This window comes from Aphelocoma coerulescens, chromosome 1 (assembly GCF_041296385.1).
Source record: "Aphelocoma coerulescens isolate FSJ_1873_10779 chromosome 1, UR_Acoe_1.0, whole genome shotgun sequence".
NCBI classification, from domain to species: domain Eukaryota; kingdom Metazoa; phylum Chordata; class Aves; order Passeriformes; family Corvidae; genus Aphelocoma; species Aphelocoma coerulescens.
In genome coordinates this window covers 117,282,029-117,306,569 of record NC_091013.1, presented here as the reverse complement: position 1 = coordinate 117,306,569, position 24,541 = coordinate 117,282,029, and the positions used below count along the sequence as shown (strand labels likewise).

At 40.5% G+C, this 24,541-nt stretch overlaps 1 protein-coding gene and 2 long non-coding RNA genes across 4 annotated transcripts in view; 2 read left to right on the top strand and 1 right to left on the bottom strand.

Annotated features, from left to right (window-relative positions):
- LOC138116607 (uncharacterized) overlaps positions 1–21,265 on the top strand; it is a 184,049-nt gene extending 162,784 nt beyond the window's left edge. The window contains exons 5-6 of the long non-coding RNA XR_011154243.1: positions 20,825–20,909; positions 21,072–21,265. This is a non-coding gene — a long non-coding RNA (uncharacterized lncRNA). The remainder of the gene's footprint in view (positions 1–20,824; positions 20,910–21,071) is intronic.
- Positions 191–19,365, top strand: LOC138116623 (uncharacterized). The gene is made up of 3 exons (XR_011154247.1): positions 191–411; positions 18,889–19,022; positions 19,284–19,365. It is a non-coding gene; the product is annotated as an uncharacterized lncRNA (long non-coding RNA).
- On the bottom strand, positions 2,000–24,156 carry PROS1 (protein S). 2 transcript variants are annotated; one of them, XM_069026071.1, is made up of 15 exons: positions 24,018–24,156; positions 20,179–20,336; positions 19,726–19,750; positions 19,313–19,399; positions 17,923–18,045; positions 17,672–17,794; positions 15,734–15,859; positions 13,578–13,699; positions 11,644–11,762; positions 10,017–10,206; positions 9,192–9,359; positions 8,013–8,181; positions 7,418–7,566; positions 6,492–6,705; positions 2,000–4,380 (listed from the first exon to the last, which is right to left on the bottom strand). In XM_069026071.1, the coding sequence occupies exons 1-15, from the start codon at positions 24,085–24,087 to the stop codon at positions 4,235–4,237; spliced, it is 1,989 nt and encodes a 662-aa protein (XP_068882172.1). In that variant the 5' UTR covers positions 24,088–24,156; the 3' UTR covers positions 2,000–4,234. The 2 variants fall into 2 exon arrangements, with proteins under 2 accessions (XP_068882172.1, XP_068882178.1); XM_069026077.1 differs by lacking the exon at positions 24,018–24,156 and adding an exon at positions 21,276–22,697.
- Positions 24,157–24,541: the final 385 nt, after the last annotated feature.

The window sequence follows — 24,541 nt, the reverse complement described above, 5'->3', positions numbered from 1 at the left end:
GTATAACGTCAGGAATTAGAAGGTGATGGGGCTTGCCTGTTCCAGGCAAATGGGTTTGTTAACTCCACATTACCTTCTGTCCCAGAAAAACATCCTTTACACAAAAGGCTGGATTTTACCCAGGTTTAGAAGAGCAGATTGCTTTTCCATGGGCTGAGTTAGCAGGAGTCTGTGACCAGCTGGTGGCAATGATCAAGCACTCGTGATAGGCTAGGAAAGAGTAAGTCTTGCTTTAATGACAGCTGTGTTTTGGTGGGTTTTTTTTTGTTGTTGTTGTTTTTTGTTTGTTTGTTTGTTTTTTGTTTGGTTTTTTTTGTTTGTTTTTGTTTTGTTTTGTTTTGTTTTAAGCTGAGTTCTGGTTGATGGAAATCATACCAGAACTTGAAGAAGGGAAAACCCACAGCTAGAAAGGTAAGATATTGCTGAGTGATAGTCAGAAATATTGTTTTATAGATGAGCTGCTCTTTCTTGGGGCATGTTTTAAGCAAAGCCATTTTTATTTGGTATTGTCTCTGCTACTCAAAACTTCTAACAATTCACATGTAGCTTAGCATGTGTCTTCTGTCCTACTAATGAAGTTTTTTAGTATTTTATTTATAGTATAACCAGTAAGGCCACTGATAACTTCTAGAAGCATTGCTCCCCAGTTCTGCAGCCCTCACACCTGCTCAGTTTCCTTATGCTGGGGTTAGTGTTGCTGGTGCTTTTTTACTGGTGTGTATGTGTGTCGATTTGGAGGTTGTTTCAAGTTTAGTGTTGTTTCTGATGGGTGGTTTTGGTTCCTTTTGTGTGTCCCTTCCTCAAGTGCTCAGCTAGAGTGGGCAGAAGCCAGTACACTGAGGTGGCTGTGGTGGGTTTCTGACTTTTATCCTTATTTGCTGAGATACTGCAAATTCCTAGGAAAAACAAACAAACAAAAACTCAAACTTTTTTTTTTTTTTAAATAAAGCCATGTAATTAAGTCCTGAATTACATAAAGCTGCATCAATTTGCACCCATGTAGCTGATCCAAGTGCCTGTAAGCAATACACCAGCTCCCTTACAATTTAGCTGCTTATTCACATATTCCTACTGAAATTTAGTTGCTCCTTGAGCAGAAGGATGTGCCCAGCGTAACAAGGAGGGTGGTACAGCTATTTTGTGGATTGAAAGCATTTTTTAAAGGAATGAACATCTCAGTACCTTGGTTCTTCTTACTTAGAAAGTGGTGCCTTGCTTATTAATTGGCTATCTCCTTGTATCTCATTTCTTTGGGGTATTTTTTTGTTATTTCTAGCAGATGAAACATGAGACTGTGCCCAAATCAGTGTGGTTATTTTGATATAAAAAGATTTATGAGGCAATAAAATACTAAGTGTGTATATCTATGATGAATGACGTTAAAGGACCAACATCAGTGCCCCAGTCAGTGACAGGCAGGACTAGAATGACAAAAATGAGCATGGCCTCTCTTTCTTTGAAGATGACAGCTCTAGAGCCAATCTTGAGCATCAAGAGCCCTCAATTTACCATAAGACATGCAGGCATTAAAGCATGTAAACTAAACTGCTGTAGTATAATTGAGAACCAATTTCAGGACTGGATTTCACTTTCAAGGAAATTGGGACATGTGGATTTGTAGCACAAGTGCACAGGAGCTGAAAATGCAGAGCAGGTCCAGCTGTTCTGTATAAACCCTGAATGGCCCTTGCTGAAATGATTATACCTAAAAATACAATGAAATACATCTGATGAAGGAGAAAATACAGGAACTGGTAACTTGCCCTGATCTTCTTTTTTTCCACATGTAGTTTTAAGCAAAGTCTAATTTCCTCAGGTAATATTAAACAATTAATAAACTTAATTATCTAGAGAGTAGGGATGCCTATTTGGATGGCATATTAATTGGAGCCAATTCTTCTCTTTGATGCTGGAGATGATCACAATCTCTTGAGTAAGGTATTTGACTACTAGAACAAGCCTTGTACAGCAAAAATGAACAAAGACATGCAAATACAACTTAAAATGAAAAGAAACTTGCAAATGCTGCTTTATTAAATTCTTACAATAGGGAGGCACTTTTACATTAAAAAAGAAGTGCAGAGGTTTCATTATTAACTATAAAACCCTAGAATATTATTCCATGAAAACAAAGAGAAACAGTGTCTGTGTGAGAAAGTGATTGGCTCCTCCTTTAATTTCATTTTTATACAATTTATTACATTTAAACAAACAAAGCCTAAAAAATCCCTAAAAAACAACAGCAAAAGACCTTTTCTTTTGTTCCTGCAGGCCATAAGCATTTAGAACATTGATGACACTTGGCTTTGTGTTCTTCATCTCATACTTTCTCTGCTTGTTTTACAAGGCAGAGTCTGACCCAGGGACCTTCCAGGATTAATTGGTGCCACAGAGATATTATAAATAAAGTGATCATGTGTTTATTTGATGTCAAAAGTCTCAATTCAGCTCTGCCTTGCATGTAAAACCTGCTTGTTTCAGTCAAGTTATTCTTCAGCTAAGACCTGCATGCAGTGTGTGTGTGCTGGGATGGTGGAAAAGCAGGGAAGGATGACTGCAGGAAAGGATTTCCCCTCCATGGAGTCAGAATTCCAAGCTTGTTGTACATGCCATCCTAGAAAAGTGAACAAGTATTAATGGCAATTAGCCCCTGGGTGTCAGCTTCTTCCTGGGCAGACTGGGAGGCTGTACTGGGTGAAAGTTGGGAGCAAATCCTGTATTCCATTACCCAAGTGGGAAATGAAGTTACCAAAAAGTTCAGCCAGAGCAGTAAGACTGAAAGATGGGCTCAGGTTCTGCAGCTCTGCTGCACTAACCCTTGCATTAAACACTGGAAGAAACCCCACTGATGTCACTCAGAATATCCCTGGAGAAAGGCAGTCCTCCAAATGAATACTGTCACAATCCATCCTTCTGGACATCCATTTCCTTTTCAGTGTCTCAAGAGAAGACAGCAGAGCTGTGGTCAGGAACACTGGCAGATAAATGTCTCTGTGCTTGATGGATGAGAGGATATATTTATACCTCACAGCGATTCTCTTGCTATTTATTTGGTTTGGGGTCAACAGAGCCACCAGGTGAGCTGTGCAGGGAGGCTTCTGGTGGTGTGAAAATGAGCTTGGAAGTGGAAAGAACACTCACAGGATGTTAAAGAAATACTGGAAGTGCTTGAAATCAGCCCACCTGAGGAAAGCAGTACTTCTCTAATTACCTGTTGGTTTATTAAAGTTGGCTGAGCAGAATATGGCTTTACATTCTGATGTTAGTTGCAAAATTTAGGCTTTCAAGGGCAGCAGGGCTCACAAATCTGTTCTGGAGCTCTCTGAAGGCAAGGTTGCCCTAAATAAAGGGAATATGATGGATCATCAGACTGTGCTTATGCTGAGCAGTGATTTGATGGAAGAAGTATCTGCTGCAATTCTTTAGTTTTACTCAGCCAATTCCAGTTTGATGTCCTGTGATGCAGAGCTCCTTCATTCAAGCCATTTCCTCTGTTTTTCAAAATTGCCTGGGGTGTATTTTAACCCAGTTTGAAAGTACATGACCTGAGCTGATCCAGAACTCCTTTCAAACTCCAAAGCCGGGTTCTAAAGACAGACAAATTAAAGACGGTCCAGTATAACCAAAGCTGTTTTCAAAAACTGAGCTACTTAAAGAAACACTTCCATTTTGAAGTTGCTTTACCAACATAGATACAATCTGTAAACATATTCACAGAGAGTTTGGGCTATAGATTCCAGGGTAGTTTGTCCTTTACCAAAAGTACATATTACAAAACCTGTAGAGACTTTTCTTTGCATGTTATGCTTGAAAAAGTGTAATAAGTCTGGTTTCGTTTAGATTCTAATACCTTAAAATTATTTGCAGCTTGTAACTTTGTGCTGATATATGAAAAGTAAGATGTAAAATTCTTTCTAAACAGAAATTCCTAAACTTTCTCTCCAAGCAAAAAATGTCAAGGACATAGCATGAACATGGAAGATAAATCTAGCCTTAAGATTTCCCACTGATGTATATAAAATAATGTTTTACAGAATTTTGATCTTGATTGTGTCTCTTTCCAGCTGAACAGAGAGGGTTTTTTTCCTCCACTCTATATAAAAATGGAGAAAAACATGCTGCTGCTTATTTCCCTGGCACATCTTGCATGAAATAATGCAAGCTCCATTATGACATGAGACTAATTACACAAATTATAACTGAAAGGAAAGAAGTTAAATTAAGATCTGAACGGTTACTGCATGATCAGTGGGCATGAGTGAGATCTGATGTCGTTGTGTTTGGAAATGGCTTCATCCAGATCCAGCTGCCTGTTGTTGACCTTCACCTCCATGCAGCCATTATAAAAAGCAGTCACTGGTGTAGCACCCAGAGGAACATCTGCACAGAAACACATTCAGTGTGTTAGGCCAAGGCATGCAAATTCCTGTGGATTGTTCAGATCAGTCAAAACATGGGGAATACTCCACTCCCCATCCATTATTTAGTCATGGGAGAAAAGGAGTGATTTGGCAGGAAACGCTTGAGTTCTTCTCCTTTTTCTTTAAGATCAAGATCAAGTCAGCAGAGCTGAGAAAGGCCAGTAAAATGTTAAATATGCATTAGAAGGCTGTTCCCATCCAGAAACCGAACTCCAGGAATGTTTTCCGTAGTAGCTTTTCCTGTTTTAACAACAGTGAACCAAGAGTTTGTTTCCTGGAGCCCACTGTTCTTGTCCTGAGGTACAAACAGATGTTTCTGGGTTTAGAGGTTGCACAGAGAACTGTCTTGCTTTTGCCAGGAAGCTACTCTAGATTCAAATCTGCAGCTTCTCACTTGGGACACCCCTGGGAACTTCACACATTTTACTGCTTCCTCACTGCTGCTTCCAAGTGAATTCTTTGTGAAAGACTCACTTTATCTGCTGCTCATTTAGGTATTGTTTGGCTTAGGGCAGCATTAGATCATGGATATGCTTCCAGGAAACAATATGTTAAGCACAAAATCAGGCAGGTATTGCTCTCAAGTCTTAGGGTACAACCGGTTTTTTACAAGGTAGACCTAAGGTGATGCAAGTACCTTCAGCAATTGGAATGAGGGTGATGAGGAGCTGAGCTCAAAAGCACCCTCTCTTTTTCAGGTATAATCACCCTACCCCTCCATAGGAAATAACTTGGTTATCTTAAGAACAAGAAATGCTGTTTTCTCGTGATTTTTAGTTTGCTGTAAGCTGAGCTACTGCACAAACAGCCCTGCAGAATTGTTCCTTTCTGCTTTTTTCCTCCAGTGATGAAAACACTGCTGTCACAGAACCATGGAAGCTTCATTTAACCTGCACTGATTGTGCTAAATTAACAGGGGAACACTCCCAATACTGTTACTAGTTTGTAGAAAGGGATAACAAAAATGGGCGCTTACGATCTTCATGAAATGCGCGGGGTTTTTGAATACAGAGGGGTTTTTTGTTGGTGTTTGTTTGTTTGATTTTGTTAATTTGCATCTTTAAGATATCTTTCAAACCTTTTAAAATTGAGAGATGACACTTAAGGAGCAGCAAGTAACTAATACTTGCTTCTTATCTCTTTGGGATGCCTGAATAATGCAAAGCTCTTCATTCTTAAGATGTTAATTGCTCTGTGGCTGGCAATGTAGAATCATTTAATCATCACAAAGATGAAGAGGCCCAAGAAATTACTGGAATCTTAGTTACTGTGGCTCTGTTAACCGGCTGACCCACCTGTACTAAGTAAACATTGACTCATTCTCATTCCTTGTCAATTCAAGACATGTCAATCAAATTCGTAGCATTTTCTTAGGAATTGTGATTCATTCTCCATAAAATAATAGAGGAGACAGAAAAGCTTTACCAGTAGCAACATTGTAACCAAGGCACATTTCCTTTAGCAATTTTCAAGTTTAAATTCAGGTTTTGAATATTTCTCCCTTGGGGCAATGCTCTTTTTTCTCTTGATTCAGCCTATTTATACATAAGTATGTCCACACTTCCTGGACAAAATAATCCTTGTGCATGGTCTTAAGACTGTTAACTTGAAGCTTGCTTTGAACAAAACACTTGTTGCTTCAACACATTCTCTGTCTCATAAAGATTGCCAGTCATCTCTTGCCCAGAGTTTAATTGTTGAAACCATATTCCTGACTTCCCCTTCAGCATTCTGACACTTGGATTACTTACAAATGCCTGTTTTTCTTACGTTTTTGATGCAGTTTCTCAATTGTGCCAGATGGTGGCATTTCAGAAACATGCAATGCTCACCCAACCCAAAAATCAAGACATTTTCCAAATTCAAACCTCGAGAGAGAGGTTATGGCCAAATAATGCTACTGTTGAAAACCTGGCTTCCTCCAAAGCTGAAAAAATTGGAGGAAACAAGAGGCACTTGAGGGAAAAAACTTTCTTTTTTTTTAATTGTCGGCTTTTCCTAGCTTGGGTAAGGCTGAATACAATCAGGCTTGCAGAAATAACCAAATTAGTGACAAGAAACAGGCCTCACCTGGCAGGCCACCCAGGTAGGTGACAACATTTGTCATCATTGCTTGATGCAGAGTTGAGAGTTGCTCAGAATTGCTTCTGTCTGTCTGTGAATCAACAGCCAGTTCAAGCTCCTGTTTGGTCACCAGAAGTCCAACCTGCACTTTTCTGGGGGTACATAACTTCTTTGATTCCAGCTGTGCAACAGTGATGCTCCCAATGGTCACAGTGATTTTCTAGATGGAAGAATGGCAGATCACCAGAGATGTCACACGTCACTTTAACACATCATTTTACCTGGTTCTGGTGCACGTTATATTTGCAAGTAGAACAGAATATTAAATACTGGTACCTTCAGCTGGAAAAGTTGATGTGTAACCATTGCTTCTGAAGATGAATGCCACTCTTACATTTATAAGTGAGAATATTTTACAGGGAACAACTTTGGCTACAGTTCTGAGGTGAAATCCTGTTTCACCTACAGCTTTAAAGGTACCCAATGCTCACTACAGCTTCTTACTTTGGGAAAAAGACTGTATTAGCCATGGTATAATTATCCTCCAGCTTGGGATGGCTGATGTAAAGGGACATCAGTACAAACCCAAGGACAAAAAAACATGTTTATAATTTGGAATTAACATGATGCCATATACTGTATACACTGCTCCCTTTCTGCTCAGTGCATTTGGAAAGAAAGGTTAAAGAAAACATGATGTAATGGATCTGAGCTAAGATTACATAATGTAATCTCCCTGGCATGAGTGATTAGTGCTTAGTCACTACTGCAGCAATCATTAATAGAAAGATATTTTCTGAACATTATTATATGAACTAATTTTCAAAATATTAAGGCTACCAGCTCCACTGCAAGTGTGAGTAGCTTTTTTTTAGTTTGGTTTTTCACCCAGCTGGAGGACTTGGCAGCTGTTAGGAGAATTGTAAGATCACCTGTGAGTCAGAGGAGTTAGAGTCCACTATGGACAATGCAAGAGGCACTGTTTCATTAGAAACCAAGGCAAACATAACACCAGTGTCTGTGGATGGGCGAATAGTCAGAGTCACATTTATTAGCCAATCTTCAGCACTGTCAAGATTATCTGTTTTAAAGAGAATAATTGAAATTAGTAAATCCATCTGCTAATGAAAAATTAATATGGAGTTAAAAATTAGTATTTTAATCTCCTCCCCACTGTGGAAAAATTAGTGCTAATTTTGGAACTTACAGAAAGAGCTACAATTCTAAAGAAACCCAAGAAAATAAAACAGAAGAACCCCAGCTAACTTTGAATCCTGGATCTTCAATAGTGCTCAACCTTTGCAAATAAACTTCTGAATGTAAAGCACTCCAGAAACTGAATAGATGACACTACTGGGATCAGAATTCTCATTCAAGCAAATTCCTAACAGAGGTTAAGGGAATCACTGGTGGATGCAGTGGTGTATAGCTGAGTTTGTGTGAGTTTTTTTTATTTTCTTTCCTTTAACAATTCATCAGTTCCATTACCAGTCCAGCAAAAAAACATAGGGACAGAAAAATACTTACTATAGTTTATCTGGAATGCTGCTATTCCAGTGCCAGGGTAGAAGGATCCTCTCCCCACTGCTACTAAACAGTGTTTGCTTTGTTTTTCTTGAATAACTTCATTTACTCCTGAATGTCCCTGGTTCATCAGGTTCCAGGCCCGGATACAACCATCCAGCCGAGGGTTAATCTGTACCACAATGACAGCATTGGGGGTTTGAGTTCAAAGCTGCTTTTAAAATGTTAGTAATGAGCCATTATTTTACATTTCAGGTTATTTCTGGGTAGTTAATAACAGTCTTATCAACGTCATAGGTTACAGCAGTGATGCTGGGAGAAAAAAAGTGGCAGGCATTTGGTATCGTGGCCTTCAAAGGTGTTTCTGGTTTAACATCTCCCACTTTGCTGCCAGGGATCTGGACAAAAAGAGGTTGCTTCCACTTTTAAAGCTCATGTTGTGACCTAGACAAAATGACAGCAGGGTTTCTGTAGCTGAAAGATAATCATCACTAGCAAGGCTCTTTGTTCAAAGCTTTATCTTTACACCAAAGTACAAAGAAATTTATGGAATTGTTTTCTATTGGATAATGGGATGTTATTGTTTTGTAATTTTTTCTCTGCTTCACTTTTGAGCAAAAATTGATTTTTTAATTTTTTTTTACTTAAACTTTGTTTAGATTGCTAATTAGTTTGAAGGCTTGTGCACTGTAAAGCAGACAGTTGCAACAACTTGACTGTACCCACTCCTTGAGTTTGGGAGACTGAAAGAATCATGGGCCTTGTCCAGCCTGGGCTGTTATAAAACCTTGTAAAAACAAAAGCTCACTGTGCTGCCTGCACAGTGAATGCATCACCTATTCTGAGCTTAGAAAAAGCCAGGACCAGGACATGAATCACCCTGAAATGCATTCTCAGTAGCAGTGGTGGTGATTTAGGGCATCTTAAAGCTATATTAGGAAACAGGCTACAGAATCCTCAAAGGTTAGACCAGAAGTGCTGTGTTTTTAAACGTGAAACCTTCCTGAAGGCAGGCTGCAAAGCTTCACGCATGTTTATTTTCAAAACAGCGGTTTAATAACCAGACTTTCATTTTCTAAATGGCTTCCATACCAGGCTTGCTTCTTCTGTGACTCCCAGGAGCACAAAACTGAACAAACAGAGCAGTATCAATCAATATTAGTCTTATTATTATTTAATTACCTGTTTAACAAGAGCACTGCCCACTCTGCGAGGTAATCCTGCGATGTACACCTTGGTTTCCAAGAAACCCTGGGATTGTTTAAACAGAGTTCCTGGGCTGTTAATACTCATCACAGCCTCTTTAGCTATTTTTACACTTATGCTGTGTTCTAGTTCTTCAACTGATATCTGGAATAAAATACAAATAATTACATACATATGCACACAAAAATGTAGACTATATTAAATGATAATTACATAAGCCCTATGAATCATGACTAATGTTTCTTTAAATATCTACCCTGGAAAATAGTTTTAATGCAGTCACTATGTACATTGTATTTAAACTTGATGCAGAACAACTGTCCATATCCAGGGACATTCACAGGAGCATAACAAACAAAATCTAACTGACGTGAATAATTTGGTGTGCTATGTGGATGGCATAAGTCAGAAAGGGTTTTCATCTCGGGTATGAAGGCTTGAAGAACAAGATGCACTTTCGGTCTAGCAGATGTAAAACTTGCTCTAAACACACTATCCAATAACTATGCATTTGACCATGCAATCGGTTTTGAATATTCTGCCATCTTCCTTTTCATGTTTTAAATTAATCATTGCTGTGTCGATAGCTGGAGGTAATTATCTCTTCCTTGGTTGTTAAAAGGTAGCAGAATTTCCTGATGCAAGGCATTTCTGTGCATTTCTCAGTTGGTTTTTAAATCTGGGGTTTGAGTGCATCATTTAAAGTCTTTTAATAATTGCTCAGTTTCTCCTTACTTTATTTATCAGCATGTTCCCATAGCGAGTAAAAGGAAGGGAATGGGAGAAGAAAATCCAACTTACTATATGCCACAGCCCATCATTAATGGCTTTGCCTCCACTGGTGACTTTTGTTCCAAACTCATTCTTGAATTGAATCTCAATCTTTCCATCTCGAAGAGCAAGCAGGATCCATGCTGACTTGTCCAGGGATTCTGCATACAGGATAACCCCCTCTGCATCGTATGTACGGAAATCAAACTCTGCTGTAAATCTGAGTTGTGAAGAAGGAATCTTAATAAGAAGACAGGAAAGGTGAAATACTGAATAGCCTAGGGTAACTGATTAGTAGGGTTACAGAAAGGTTCACAGATAATAACTTCTGGTGTCTCTATATCTGAGCAGGTGTGATTTTTGCATAGTCAAAAGCAGAACAGAACATAAGCCTTGTTCACCCAAATCCAGTGGGAAGTTTTCAGCTTAACACCCTGACCTGGGACTTGAAAGGACCTTGTTCCCAAATCCACTCTGAGCTTTCCTTGTGAAGAACAGCCCACTCCCCTGAGTAAAGAGAGAGATGTAATATTCCTGCTGCATTTTGTAGGGATGCAATGCAGACAAAATAGGATGTGCTTCAGTACAACTGGGTTGCCAAATGTTGTCATGAAAGAATTGTAAGCTAGAAATTCACTCTGCCTTTTATATGCCATTTTCTCATTTGAGGATTTGTTGTCTGGATCTAGGTTGAATGTGTGTGTATATAGCAAAATTAGGATTTACTGTGCAGTGGAAGAGAAGAGAGTAGAAGTAGAGTAAAAAACACTTTTGGACTAGACCAAATAGATTAAGGGTGAAAGGAGAAAGCAGAACATTTGGAAGATGGGGTTGGCTAAAACAGCTGTAATTCAGAACTGGGGTCGCTGTCCCTCACAGTGCTGTTCTGTGTCCCCTAGATGGGGCTGTCCCTCGCCAGATGCACCGAAAACTACTCTGTATTTACACCAGACTTCAAACATTTATCATCTCAGAAAGGTCTTCCAGGACAGCATTAGTGCCTAGTCAACTTTGAACAGTGGCAGAGGAAAGAGTTCTCAGTATTTATGTCCTTCTGTACGGTCCTGATGCTCTGGGGATCACCAGCTCAACAGCTGCTGCTGCTGTTACCTTCCAATTGTTTGGTCAGTAAGGCAGGGAACACAGCAGTTTCGGCTGCTGCAGCAAGGAAGTCCAAGGGCAATAAAGGGTCAGTGCCACTGGCAATTGCTGTGACAGCTGTAAAGCAAATCATACAGCTGGTGCTCTAGACAAGGTACTGTGCTCTGTGGGTGTCCTTGGAACACTCTGTGTGTGAAAGCAAGCCCAGGGAAGGGCAGGGGGGCAACGACCTGATTTTATTGCTCAGCAGGATGGGCAGAGCATGCACAGCTTCTATGCAGAGCAGGGGTGAAGCAGAAGCAACATCCAAACTAAAGCCATTCCCGCGTGTAACTGGAAGCTACTCTGTAACTATTTTCACATAACCTCTGAATTTTATATTGATAATTCTAAATGCCTTCCTATTCATTCATTCATTATATAAAGGTATCTTAACCAAGGAGGAGATGGTGATATAATTTATGCATGCATTGCACTCCTCCTAAACCCTCAGAAAATTATTGGAAACAAATGTCTGTCATTCCAATGCATATTTTTATCAATAGCAAGTGCTTACCTCGTGACATTTGGCAGTTTGAACTTTAAGTAGAGAACAGGAATTCCTATAAATTGCTCTGCCAGGTAAAGCAGTTGGTAATTCTTTTCAAGGTTCAGTGGGATACACTCAGTAACAGACTGAAAATGGTAGAGAAAAAAAGCTGTAAATGCACTGTGACAGCTTATGAAGCAACTCCTGTTGCTGACTGCTAGTCTGTCATTTTTATTTTTTTAAAGTAATGGCTTACCTCTGGGTTTTTTGATTTTTTTTAAACTTGAATACCTGTGTACAAATGAAGCTGTGTGGTTTTGCTTTTGCTTGAAATGTCCATTATTTAAAGTGCTGGAAGATGATTCAGGTTGACACACATTTCTGGTGGACTGAAACTAATATTTAAATATTTAGTTTTTGAATTAAGAATTCCAATCTTCCTTCAGGATCTGTTCTTTCACCAGGGGTATGACACCCACCTTCTAGGGAACTACCAAGCTCCATTATTAAAGTTCTGCAGAATCTAAACCTGCTCAGGTGTTAGAAGGGAATGGACCAGAGCTGTATCTTGGGAAGACTGTGTTAAAGATAAACTAAAAAATCACGGTGCTTATTCTTTCCAGTATTCACGTACTTGAAATTTTAAACGAAGATGTTTCTATCAAGCAATAACATCTATTGTATGCACCCTCTGTGTGGAGATAGGTGGGAAGACTCCTCCAGAATGGGTTTAGAGCACTTGTCTCATGGACAAGTAGGAGTCTCAAAGACTCTTTGATCCAATGTGAATCCCTCAAAACATTCTGTGAGTGTCTTCTGCTCTGACTTTGCTATTCCTGAAGCAGCAGTTCCCTTAAACATACAGGTGCTCTTCTTTAATTTTATGGCTACTTCATTTTATGGCTGCTGATGTCACTAGTCTTTAGATTGAATATATTTTTAGCTTTAGATTGAATATATTTTAAACTCTTTTTTTTTTGCAATTACAAGGCATGAAACTAACTTCCAGATAGAGAATTAATCACTTTTGAGCAGTACTGAAAATAAGAGCATCTTCCAGCCTCACTACATGTCACCATTTCAAGGATGAGCAAAATGAAATAGAATGACTGCCAATTGTTGATCAGGCATTAAATTTCAGAGAGTACAAACCAGACCCAATACACAGATGCTGGAACTTGTGTCAGATCTTGTTCCTGCAGTTTAAGCCAAATTTTGTTACACTTTGTTAGAAGTGTTTTATTGTTGTTAGAAGTGTTTTATTGTTGGCAGTTATCTGAGCTCACTTCACATAACATCTCAGACTGCCTGAAGTTTTCAAAGTATACACAAAGAACCACTTACAAAAAAACCTTTGGACTTCAATCCTTGAATCCTGATTCTCTGGAGCTTCAAACTTTCTGCTCCTAAGAAGTGTAAATTTTCAAATGGATCAAGAGCAGCCGATTTTTGGCTGCAAGATGTTCTCCAATTGGCAAGTATTACCGAGTGCTTTTCCTTAAGCTATGGCAGATGAGAACTGTGGAAAACAATCCAGGATCTTTTTCAATCCAAATAGAGTAATTCTGAAATAGTGAGTGAAAACTTTTGCACAGCCTAAGGAAATCTTGGGAACATATGGGCAGAAGGAACATTCTGTCTCTGAGTAGGCTGAACAGGAATTATTTGTTTGATAGCAGAAAGCCAAGGCTTATTTTGGAAGCAGCAGGGAATAAAGATGCCTGGCTAAAGCAAGCTGTGTTTGACAGGACTCCTGTAAATGAGCATGCATGAACTGAGTGGCATCCAAATCCCTGCTTCTTTGTGAGCCAAACCATAGATCAGAATCTCCAGCATTTTCTCAGGAATTTTTAATCAGTTCTCAAATAGCTTCCTATTTTCCTTAATCTAAGCTACCCTTTCATCAAGAAATACCCAACTTTGTGATTTTCCACATGGAAAATCATACATAGCAGTTTTACCTCACAATTCTTCATGTCCTTAGAGAGCTTGAACCCTTTCTTGCCATCACAATAGCAGCTATAACTTCCTGGTGAGTTCACACAGAGTTGAGCACAAATATTTTCAGCACATTCATCAATATCTAGGGGAAATGGAAGCACACCGAAAGATTTATTCATGGCACAGACTGAAAACTAACACAAATTAATGGAAAAATGGACAAGAGAGATTCTCTGGAATAACATGAATCCAAAAGGTGATTTAGTAATCTGACAGAGGCCTGGAGGGCAGAGCTGGAGACTATTTGGTCTGATTTTTGAGGCGTAAGGTAGCTGAATTAGTGAGAGACCTCAGAAGTTGCTGCCACAGATGGCACAAATCCCATTCTGGGTCAGATCTCTTCCTTGCCTTTTAAGATGCGATGAGAGCTTGGATTATTAAAAGTATCTATGGCAAGTATGAGAAGAAAGGATGTGCTTTATTAATATCAACCCCAAATAATCTCGGGGCAAAATACCTTTTAAAATAACATAATCTCATAAATACCTATGTTTCAGACAGCATCTGTTTGCAGAGAACAACAGTCTGGTTTGAGTATTGAATAAGTTAAATCAACTAGAAGAACTTCATTTTCTATTTAGTAGGTTGTACAAAATAAAAAAATCAGAAATGAAAGGCCAATGTAAATTTTACATTTCCAATACAGACACAAAATCTCTCTTTGACAAGAGAGTTCATTGAGGGTGATTTAGGCCTCAGATTAAAGAAAATGCACCATTTATTCTGAAACAAATAGCATTCTAGTGGGAATGAAAAAATTTGTACCAATGCATGCATTTAAATTTGGGGGTTTTTTAAGACTAAAATACCTCTTTTTCTTTTTTTTTTTTTTTTTTTCCCCCGTTGCTGGGAGGAAGAGAGGTAAGGAAAAAGAAACCAAACCCTCTTTTGTTCCAGTCTAACAGTATCCATCATCATAGAGATAGCTGTGCATAAATGTCTGTAAATTCCATTTTTCTAACAAGCATAATTGAATTTAGCCACCTACAAGCAATATGACAATGAAAAGCTCATGTCATTTAGTATTTCTGTGAGGCTACATTCCTGTCAGGCTGCACAATCCTGTCCTTAGACAGGATTTGGTGACTCATTTAATGTGGTTAAAACAAGGTCTAAAAGATTAGCAGCGTAATCTCCCTGCGAGGGAGGTAAGACTTTCTCTGTTGGAATGCCCTCGTCTTGCAACCTCCTGCAATCCAAGCCCCAGCAGAAACACAACACTTACATGGGTTGTATCAAACTGAATTTATCTGAAGGAAATCCTAAGAGGAGTAAGAACTAATTACTGTGAAGTTTTTCTCACTCTGGTGCACACAGGAACAGGAAATGGTCAGTAGTGTTTTAATCCCATAATAACTGGACAAAGAGCTGGCACCTGGATATGTAATCAGTGCCACTGTGCAAAGCTTTGTCACAAGAGATCTGCAGGAAAAGCCATGGAGCAAAAGATTCCCAGCCAGCAAGAAGCTGCTTTTGTGTCCTTTTGAGCAGTAGTATAAGGTAGCTTTTAAAATAAAAACCAGTCACTGACAGTTTATTCTTAAAGTGACAGTGTAGAAGGTTCTTCATCGTAAAACTCTCAAGAGCTTTCATATCTGTTTACAACTGAAATTTAATTTCTGATGCTTTAACAATCAAAGAGAAATAAAACACATTCTAAGACAAATATGCAAATACTTTCAACACTTGAGAAGTTACTATGATCTTTGTATAAGTGGCTTCCTGTTACTTCACTGCTAGCTACCAATGCTTTTCAACTTTGCTATAATTGTTACAGAGCTTTAGAAATTTTTAGTAACAGATTTTTCATTTCAGGAAAGATTCTTTTGGAGCAGCTCCTTTTTTCATAGCTCTTTCTCTGGATAGTTAGGAATAGTTTCATTTGACATTTGAGGTCTTTATAAAAAAAATCTTTAAAAAATCTTTAGAGAACTGCCATGCTTTCATGTAATATAGCCTGACAACCTAATGAACAATTAATTTATAAAGAATACAATGATTAATAAATACACCAGCAGATGAGATGCTAAGTTTGGTATAGCAGTGGATTGAAAAAAGAAAAGGGGAAGGGGAAGATGAAAGACATAAAAAGGGGGAGCTGGGGGTGAAGATGCACCTTCACAGTCCTTGGAAGTTGAATTGTACGTGTAGCCTTCTGGACATTCGCATTCGTATCTCCCCTGGGTGTTTTTACAGATGGCTGTCCCACAGATGTTTGGGTGTAGCACACATTCATTTATATCTAGAAACACAATCAAGTTATTAAAAAACAAGTCCCACTCTTGCACACCATTTTCCTTCCCAACCTTATTCAACACTGCGCAAACTGAGTGAGGCTGGCAAACTGGCTTTTTCTTGGCAGGCCTACCACGCTGTCACTAGAGCTACAGCCAGAAAGATTTCCAGAGGGCTGTAGAAGACACTTCTGCATGTCCCCAGTGAAAAAATTCTCTGCCTGCCTATCTTTCCCATCCCTTCATGCCTTCTGCAGGTACCAGGGAAAGGGATGCATGTCCCGGAAGGCAGAGAGAGAAACAGGCTGCAGATTTTCCATAAACTAAACCAGATAATAATAAATAATAATAAAATCCTATCTTAGAAAAAGACATCCAGAAAGACAAGAAACAATCCCACCAGGGGTTCTTTCATGCTACAATCAATTCATGTCAGTTTTCTTTTAACTGCCTATGCTGATAGGTGTTCAAGCCCCTCAATGTCTCTCTATCCCTCAAACCATTTTAGTGTCTATCTTCTGTCTTGTTCCCAATTTTTCAGTGTCATTTTCCCAGTGCAGATGTGACAACTGGATTCAGGGTACAGTATCAATCTTATTAAGTGTCCTAGAGACAGAAAAATATCAGATCCCTGGTGTACTTCACTCCCACTTGTGAATGCAGGGATCATTCTGGTTTTTTCTGTGGTTTTGTAGCAGTTGCAGAAAAGGTGCTGCACAGGGAGAACAGACTCTGCCACTGGCTTGCTTGGACTCCAGCAACATTACTAAGTCAAACCTGCCCTGAATTTGGACTACTTTTCTACAGTTAATAAGTGTATTCCAAATTCTTGGTTGTTTAACTTTGTAGTTGGACGTAATAAAATACTTGAATGCAGTTTGTCAAATGATTAAACTAACACTCGGGCACTAAGATATATTGGTCTATTTTTATCTTTGATTACTTTTTTACCAGATTTCCCAGTATCTTTCCAAGAATTACAGAGGTTCTAACCAGTTTATCTGCTTGCCTTTTTTCATAAACCCACAATCTTCTATTATTCTGGCATTTCTTTGGAAGTCATTAATTCAGAAAAATATATAGACTAAAAGAAGTCACAGTGGAAGATGGTCATCAAGTTTAGCCTCTTAAATTATCTGACATTATCCAAAACAACATGTTGTCATAATTTGGTAATAAAATATGACATTAAAATGGAATAAAGTTGCAATTTTTTCTAACTATGCAGTAAGAATTGCTAATTATGTCAATATACAGTTTTCATCTGGAATGGAATGCAGCATTCAGGTCATGGCCAATAGCAGATACAAGCATGTACAGAAAAAATTATGCTGGGTGAATCAAAGAAAAATCATTCTCCCCATTAAGAGAATTTTTGGATTCATTAATAGTTTCTTCTCCAATGAACTGCAGAAAGAGCAGCACGGCTAATTAGGAGTGATTCAGCCTAAACCAGTGTTTATCAGAGAGAATTTCCACAGTAACAATATCAGCTCTTCACAGCACTTGAGATTCATGTTTCAGCACGCTTAAAGGATATGTGAATCTGGCAAGAGACTAAAACAAGCTTTATGGAGCTCTAGTAATGAAGCAGAATCTCATCTCTGGCCTTTTTCTTTCCTTGCTTCTTGATCTGGTTCATTATTTGGTTGCCCATATGCCTGCAGTGTGTAAGGAAGGAGTGGCCAAGTTCAAGAAGGATTGCATCTTTCAGAGGCAATGCAAGAGCATTTATGGAACTACTGGATCAAGCCCTTCCCTCTCTCTAGCCAACAGGAAATGTGGTGGCATGGAAAGATGTTCCCCTGAAGTCTCCCTACCTCCACAATCCCGTTTGTTGGAATGCATGAAGTAGCCATCTTCACATAAACAACGGAAGCTCCCAGGGAAATTGGAACAGCGTTGGCTGCAGCCTCCATTCAAGTCTTCACATTCATTTATATCTACAAAGAAAAGGCAATAAAACTCTGCTGAGAGGAAGGCATCCATTGACCAGCTGCAAAGACTATTCAGTAGTAGAAATGTAATTGTGCTTCTCAGAACCAACATCACTTGAGGTTGAAGACTGTACCTTCCTCACAGTTCTCTCCTCTCCATCCTGCTTTACAGACACAGGTGTACTTGGCTTGTCCATCTATGCAATCCTTGTATCCATCTTTATGGCATGGCAGAGGGCTGCACTGGTTTGAAATTTCTGTGGGATGGAAAACATGGAAAATCCTTGTTATTTGGGGTTATTTCTTCTCAAGAATCACTTTAGTCTTTCTTCCCCTCTTCCTACAGGTACCTGTCATGAAACAAGAAAGGTCTTGATTGAATAATGTAATGTCAAGCACACCCACAACAATCTTGCTACTCGTTTTCTCAGCAAGAATTTTTAAGTGACTGAGAACATACACAGCCACTGGTACTCTGTCAGGCAGAAAACAACTAGAAGACAAACTCCTTGCTAAGTCATGCTAATCCCTGCATCAGTGACCAGACTTGATACTATTTTCATTACATTTTAAGGATGCATTTCAATTTCTAAAGAACAGCGCTCTGCTCCCATCATATTACCACAAATTTCACTAGAAAGATCAAAGTTTCAAAAATTCAAGATTAGAGAGTTGAGTTTGTGTTCAAGAGTGGTCACATAGAGAAACTGGCAATTTATTGCACTATTATAAACTGATCCGGAAAACATGTTCAGCCATGACCATGTTCAGTGTCATTATTAAGGATTTTCTTTGCCTTCCATTGCTTTTAATGACAAAAAGCATCAGAGATAAATATTCCTATTCAAACTAACTGAAAGTTTCTTTCATATAACCAGGCTGTAAAAGTTTAGGGGGTTTAGAGAGATAGGAGTAGGGAGTATGGTAAAAATGGCTTCCTGTGAATTTATTAGAAAGAACACAATTCTGGACCTGTGAATGCATAGCCATAAAAATCAAACATTTGAGAAACACCCCAAGTTTCATGCTTTGTGGCCTTTTGTTTGGAAGCAATGACTGTGTTCCAGACAATATTTTGATTTTTTTTTTTTTTTTTTTAGATTTTGAAGTTTTCAGCTGTTAATGTAACTATGGGCCGAAGAGTGGTAGAAAAGACAATTAACAAGAGAACTTCTTACCCTACCTGGCAGAACGTGACTTCCTAGAGGCAAAGAGTTTGGCATAACTGTTAGAGGTGTGGTAGAGTACAGAGGACACACTGGGGAACATTGGTGGCTTGATGTAGGACACATCTGTTTGCACAAGAACTCTGCCTTTTGTTTTGCAGTTAATTATGCTCCTTTCTAAAAGTTAAAAGCAGTCACTTAAACGGCTTTCTCTGGAAGTGCTCTCTCTCACCTCACATTTTTTGGTCAATTTCTGGTTTAGATTATTGAGTCTGCCTGAGTTAAATGGTTATTTGTCTCTTGTTGTGTCTCTGTGAACTGCTTTCTAGCCACTGTGTGTTCCAACTTCAGCACTTACCTTTGACACAAGCCCTCAGGTCAGCTGGAGAGTCTGGAGTGACTGCAGCCACCCTGAACACCCCTGCTCGATGGGAGGCAAGGCAGCCTGCAAATGCAAAGCCCCACAGTCAGCTCAGAGTGCAAACACTCGGTTACACTGAAATTACACCACTTGCTGCATGGCATCTTCAAAGAGCCTGTTCTCACAGCTTGAGTTACAGAACTGGTCTGGGCATGTTAAGGACAGCTGATCACAGCCCAACCTTCAGAGTGCCTCTGTGAGGATCTCAGCACACAGGACATTCTCCGCACTATAATCAGTGTGGAAATCATCCCAGTGCTAGGGGCAGAACAACTAAACCAGTATTATCCAAATGAGAGCATCACTGAATCATACACTAGAGTTGTTTAGGGTTTTTTTTTGGTACTTACTTAAATATTTGGGATAAAAATACTCCTGCAGAAAGAAAAGAAAAATAAAGGCTAAGAAAAATTTCAGGTAGGTAAAGTTACAGCAAAACACATCACTGAATATATTTTAAAGTATATTGGTATTATAACTAACTGCAAAAGAAGAAAAAAGTTACTTTGAGCCACAGAATACAGGCCTGGTTTTCTGTATCACTGTTACTTGGGCTAAAAGCAGAAGATTATTTAATACACACAAGACTCAGTGGAGAGATTAAAAGACTGCACTGAATTGGAAACTTGCAAAATGAAGGCAACGAAAATGAATTGGGTGTCAAAAGTACTTTGAAAATTTTCTCTTTAAATGGGACGATCTTGCCCAATGTTGTTATTGGGAGCTGTGAATTCTATGTGCTTCTTGTCTTTCCCTCCACAAAGAACTACTCTCTATGTCATAGATACTCAGGAGATACTTACAGTTTCAGGATTATTTTCGAAGATTTCCCTGGCTTCTTCCCTATTGCATAATTCTTCAATGCATTCTCTTTCTAGATTTCCCTTCTTACTTTCTTCCATGAAAGAGTTTGCTCGCCGTTTCCTCAGCAGGAACTGAGAGGCATACTGCTGGGATAAAACTTGGGAGAAACAAAGCAACTCTGTCATTATTTATCTCTTTTTGCAACAGCTGAAAAATGCAGTAAACACTGAGCAAATATGAGAATCTAACACAAAATTCTGAACTAAATGCTTAGTCAGGAGTTGATGTTTGCTATCGATTTGTAAAATGCAAGCAAGAAATTCTAGGATTCTGTGTGTGGGAGCTGTTTCTGATCAAAAAATCCTTAATCCTTAATCTGTGCTATTAATCCTTAACAGCATCCACACCTGAAGCACAATTTAAGTATCATATTCAGGACAAGATTATTATTTTTTTAGATTATGGTTATTACAAAGCAAGATTTGTAACTAACAAGTAGATAAAAAAAGCTGATTATATCACCTGTTTCAGTGATCTGCAAGCAAATATTCTGATCCTATTTAATTTATATGAGACCAAAATTATGTCTTAAAAGTCAGGTTACATGTTATATGTAATTAAAATAAAAGACATTTTATTTTTCAGAATGATAAAGAACAAGACAAAGGTGAGAATGAAATGCTGGGAACACCAAGGCAGACAACCTATAAATATATTCACATTTAACAAGGTAAAACAGAATCCTAGCCTGCTTTTATATTTCAGATCCAGCACGAGTCGTTACTAAATTTTCACGTGTCTGGTTATTGTCATTTTAGTGACAGTCAACAAATGGTGAACACTGAGAAATGACACTAAAAATAAAAAATGTCTGCTTCAATGTTTTTTGCAGAGCCCACAACACTCCAGGAACAGCCACTATATTAGACTGCCTGGTTTAATTTTTGGATATAGCTTGTGATCAGGAGAAAAATGGATAAGCACGACGGGAAGAAGTCCAGCTGACTGGGTTAAAGAGTCTAGATGACAGATGTTAACTAGAGAGCACCACACTTCTACACCTGCCTTCCCTTCATCAGCCTCTGCAGAACTTAACCTTTCAGAGCAGTCCAACTGTGTGAGGGTCGTGACACCTGCAGTGCCAATCTGGTGTGGTGGCCATACATATTCATCCCAGCTCCACAGAAAAGAGCCATTCAAGCAGACAAAGTCAATCCAGTACTGCCTGAGACAATTCCTTAAGCCCAGAGCACCTTCATGAGCCACACCAGCAGCCAGGCACCAGAGAAGAGCTCCCAGTTTCTCTGCACTAACAGGAAAGAAAAAAATTTAGGAAGCTGACTAGAAAGAGCAGCTAATGAGCCTGAATGGAGAATGGCTTTCAGGTGACAGATTTGACTAAAACCAAACTGTCCTAAACACGTTAAAGGTCTCCATCAAGTGGCAGGGAACACAACTGAAGCATTCTGAAGTGCTCCACCAGTGGATAAGGACCTGAAGAAACCTTTGTGTTGAAGCATGCTAACTGAATTTGATGTGGCCTGAGCTTGTAAAAACAAACTAATCTATTTGCTTTCATTGTGGTCAGATTAACTGTTCTGGTAAGGCAATAAATAAGATTTCCTGAGCATAAGGTGGATGTACCACAGCTCACCTCCAAGGTTTTGCAGCACTCCTCTATCTCAGAGAGCAACCAGCGAGTTGCTTAGAAATGAAAGAAGTGTCAATTAATTAGAAGAAACGCTTCATTTCTCACTAATAAGAAAGACACAGAAAGATCATCTGTTCTGAGGCAAAAGCAATGACAACAAAACCAGGAATATTGTGTATTATACCTGCTGGGTTTATTTCCATGGGAGACTTCTACCCCCACAAGCATGCTGACACAGCTTTGGGGCAGAGGCTCTGTGGTGTAGATGAGGCCTGATTCACAGCTCACTTTAAACCATCTTGTTTTGACCTTTAGCTACATCATTGTCATTTTTACACAGGTTTACAGCAAATAAAAGACAAGAAATTTTCAATTGTGTACAAACAGATGCAACACTTTTTACTTCATATCCTCTTTACAGTGGGGTAATAGGAACAGGTCTTTTCCCCTACATCAGAGGAGTTTATCCTTCTCCTAAGTTGATTTCCTATGAGTTCTGAGTTTAAATAAAATACGTAACTCAAAGCAAATTCCATGGTTTTTTAGTGCAAGTATTTCAATCCCCATGCACAGAATTAGCAGTGTATTTATTCATCTGTGTTTTAATTACAAAGACTATGATAGGACCTTTATTAGAAACAAAAAATCCTGACTGCTGCTGCTGCTGCCAGTCTCATTACAGGAAACTCCAGCCTATTTCTGACCCTGCCAAACCAAGTTAACCCTTAATGCACTCGGGGTGCTTCATTTAGGGATCACTGAAGCCTTGTGCTGCTCCAGAGCCTTACAATTTCCAGAGGTGGTGTACAGACACTGTGTAGTGAATGCTTATCAAGCATCTAGAAGTGATGGTACTAAAAAAGAAAAACAAAAACTGTGGGAGAGGATGAGATTCAGTGGTTTCTTACAGCTGTTCTGTTGTGCAGATGCAACCATAAACCTGCTTTAAGTGGGCCACTTAAACATGATTTAGAGCTGCTTACCTAATACCCCAGCCAAGGAAGGCTGTTGAATAAAACTGAGTAAGAAGTGATGCCACTGTAGGAAGTGGCACAATCTTGTTTGTACAGGTCTGTTAACTCCAGTGACAAGAGTTTCCTGAAATGCTCATCAGTGACATTATGCAGCCAGCAAAATTAAGTCAGCCACTAATATTTATCTGCACCTTCTCCAGAATGTGTCCCTCATCTGATGTCTGACCAAATCCAACTACACTAAGGCTTGCAGAGGCAACTTTATAATTATTGAATGGTATGAGCTGCATTATTAAGCTGTTTTCTTTTCTTCCCCTTCTCCCCCGCCACCATTCCATAAATCCCTGGCACTGTTCAGAGCCAGGGATAGGAAACTGGACAATATGGACTGCAGAAGTTTTGGATGAGCAGGACAGCCTACTTCCTGCTGTTAAGAAAAATGACAAGGTATGCAGTGGAGAAGATAAATGGATCCAAAAACGTGATGAAAACAGGAGAAAAGATAATTTTGAAATATTTATTAGAAGATTTATTTTTAGGACCTGTTAAAAATGTTATGAAATGAACTTTCAGCTTCTGATACTGCTCCCTTCCTAAGCCAGAAATCCTAGCAATTCACAGAATAGTAAACATTGGGTTTCTCTTCTGCCTGTTTAATCATTAGTAAAACAGGTCAGAAACAGGCTTACGTTGAGCTGCAATTCTGCTTGTTTCAGATACACTGTCTTCTTTCACTATTAACCTCAGACTTTTGTCTCAAAGGCAGAATACTTTATTTTTTTTATCGGTGAGAGCAATTAGCTCTTACCTAGGGTGAGAGGTGTGAAGTTATAAAAAGGCTCAGGGCCGCTTGCCCGGACTGCAGTAAAGCCACTCAGATTCTGAGTAGACCATGACCGACCGAGGGTTGTTCTCGCAAGGGAACCAAGCTCCCTGTGCAGACACGTTCCCGTGGGCGGCTGAGCTGCGCTGCGGCCGCCAAAGCTCCGGAGCCGCACACGACCCCAGGGCACAGCTCGGCTGCGCGGCAGGAGCCGCCGCCGAACGCCGCGGGGCCGAGGGGCTGCACGCAGCCCGCGGGGCGGACGCGATGCCCCGGACGGCCGGGAAGGGCTGCCCGCCCCGCGGCACCGCTCCGGGCCGCCCCTCGCCCCTCCGGGACACGGCCCCGCTCCCCCCGCTCCTCCCCGCCACCTCGCCTCGCCTCACTCACAGGTCGCCGCCTCGGCCAGGGCGATGGCCAGCGCCAGCAGCGGGAGGCACCGCGGGCCCCGCGGCCTCATCGCTACCGGGGGGCGGCCGGGACCGGGCGCCGGGACTGCGCGGCTGCTGCTCTGCGGGGCCGGGCGAGGCTCTGGGGGCGGGAGGGAGGGGCAGCGGCGCGGGGGAGGGGGAGGCTGGGCCGTGTCCGGGCAGCGCTGCCCTGCGGGAGCGTCACCAGGGCGCCGGGGACAGCGCCGCGGGGGCGCGGGCGGGTCGCGCCTGGCCCGCCCCGCGGAGGCGGCGGCCGCACACTGGGGGCTCCGCGGAACATCCCCGGCGGGAGGGGAGATCGCACGCTGGGCAGGGCCCCGCGCCGGCAGGAGCGGAGCGGGGCGGGGCGGACGGGCAGCGCCCGCAGCTCCCATCGCCGTGGGGTCACTCCCGATCGCGGCGGGGCCCCGGCGGCCGCGGGCGCGCGCCCCGGTGTTTACTCCCGGACGGCGCGGGGTGGGGCCGGGGCGCGGATCCTCGCCG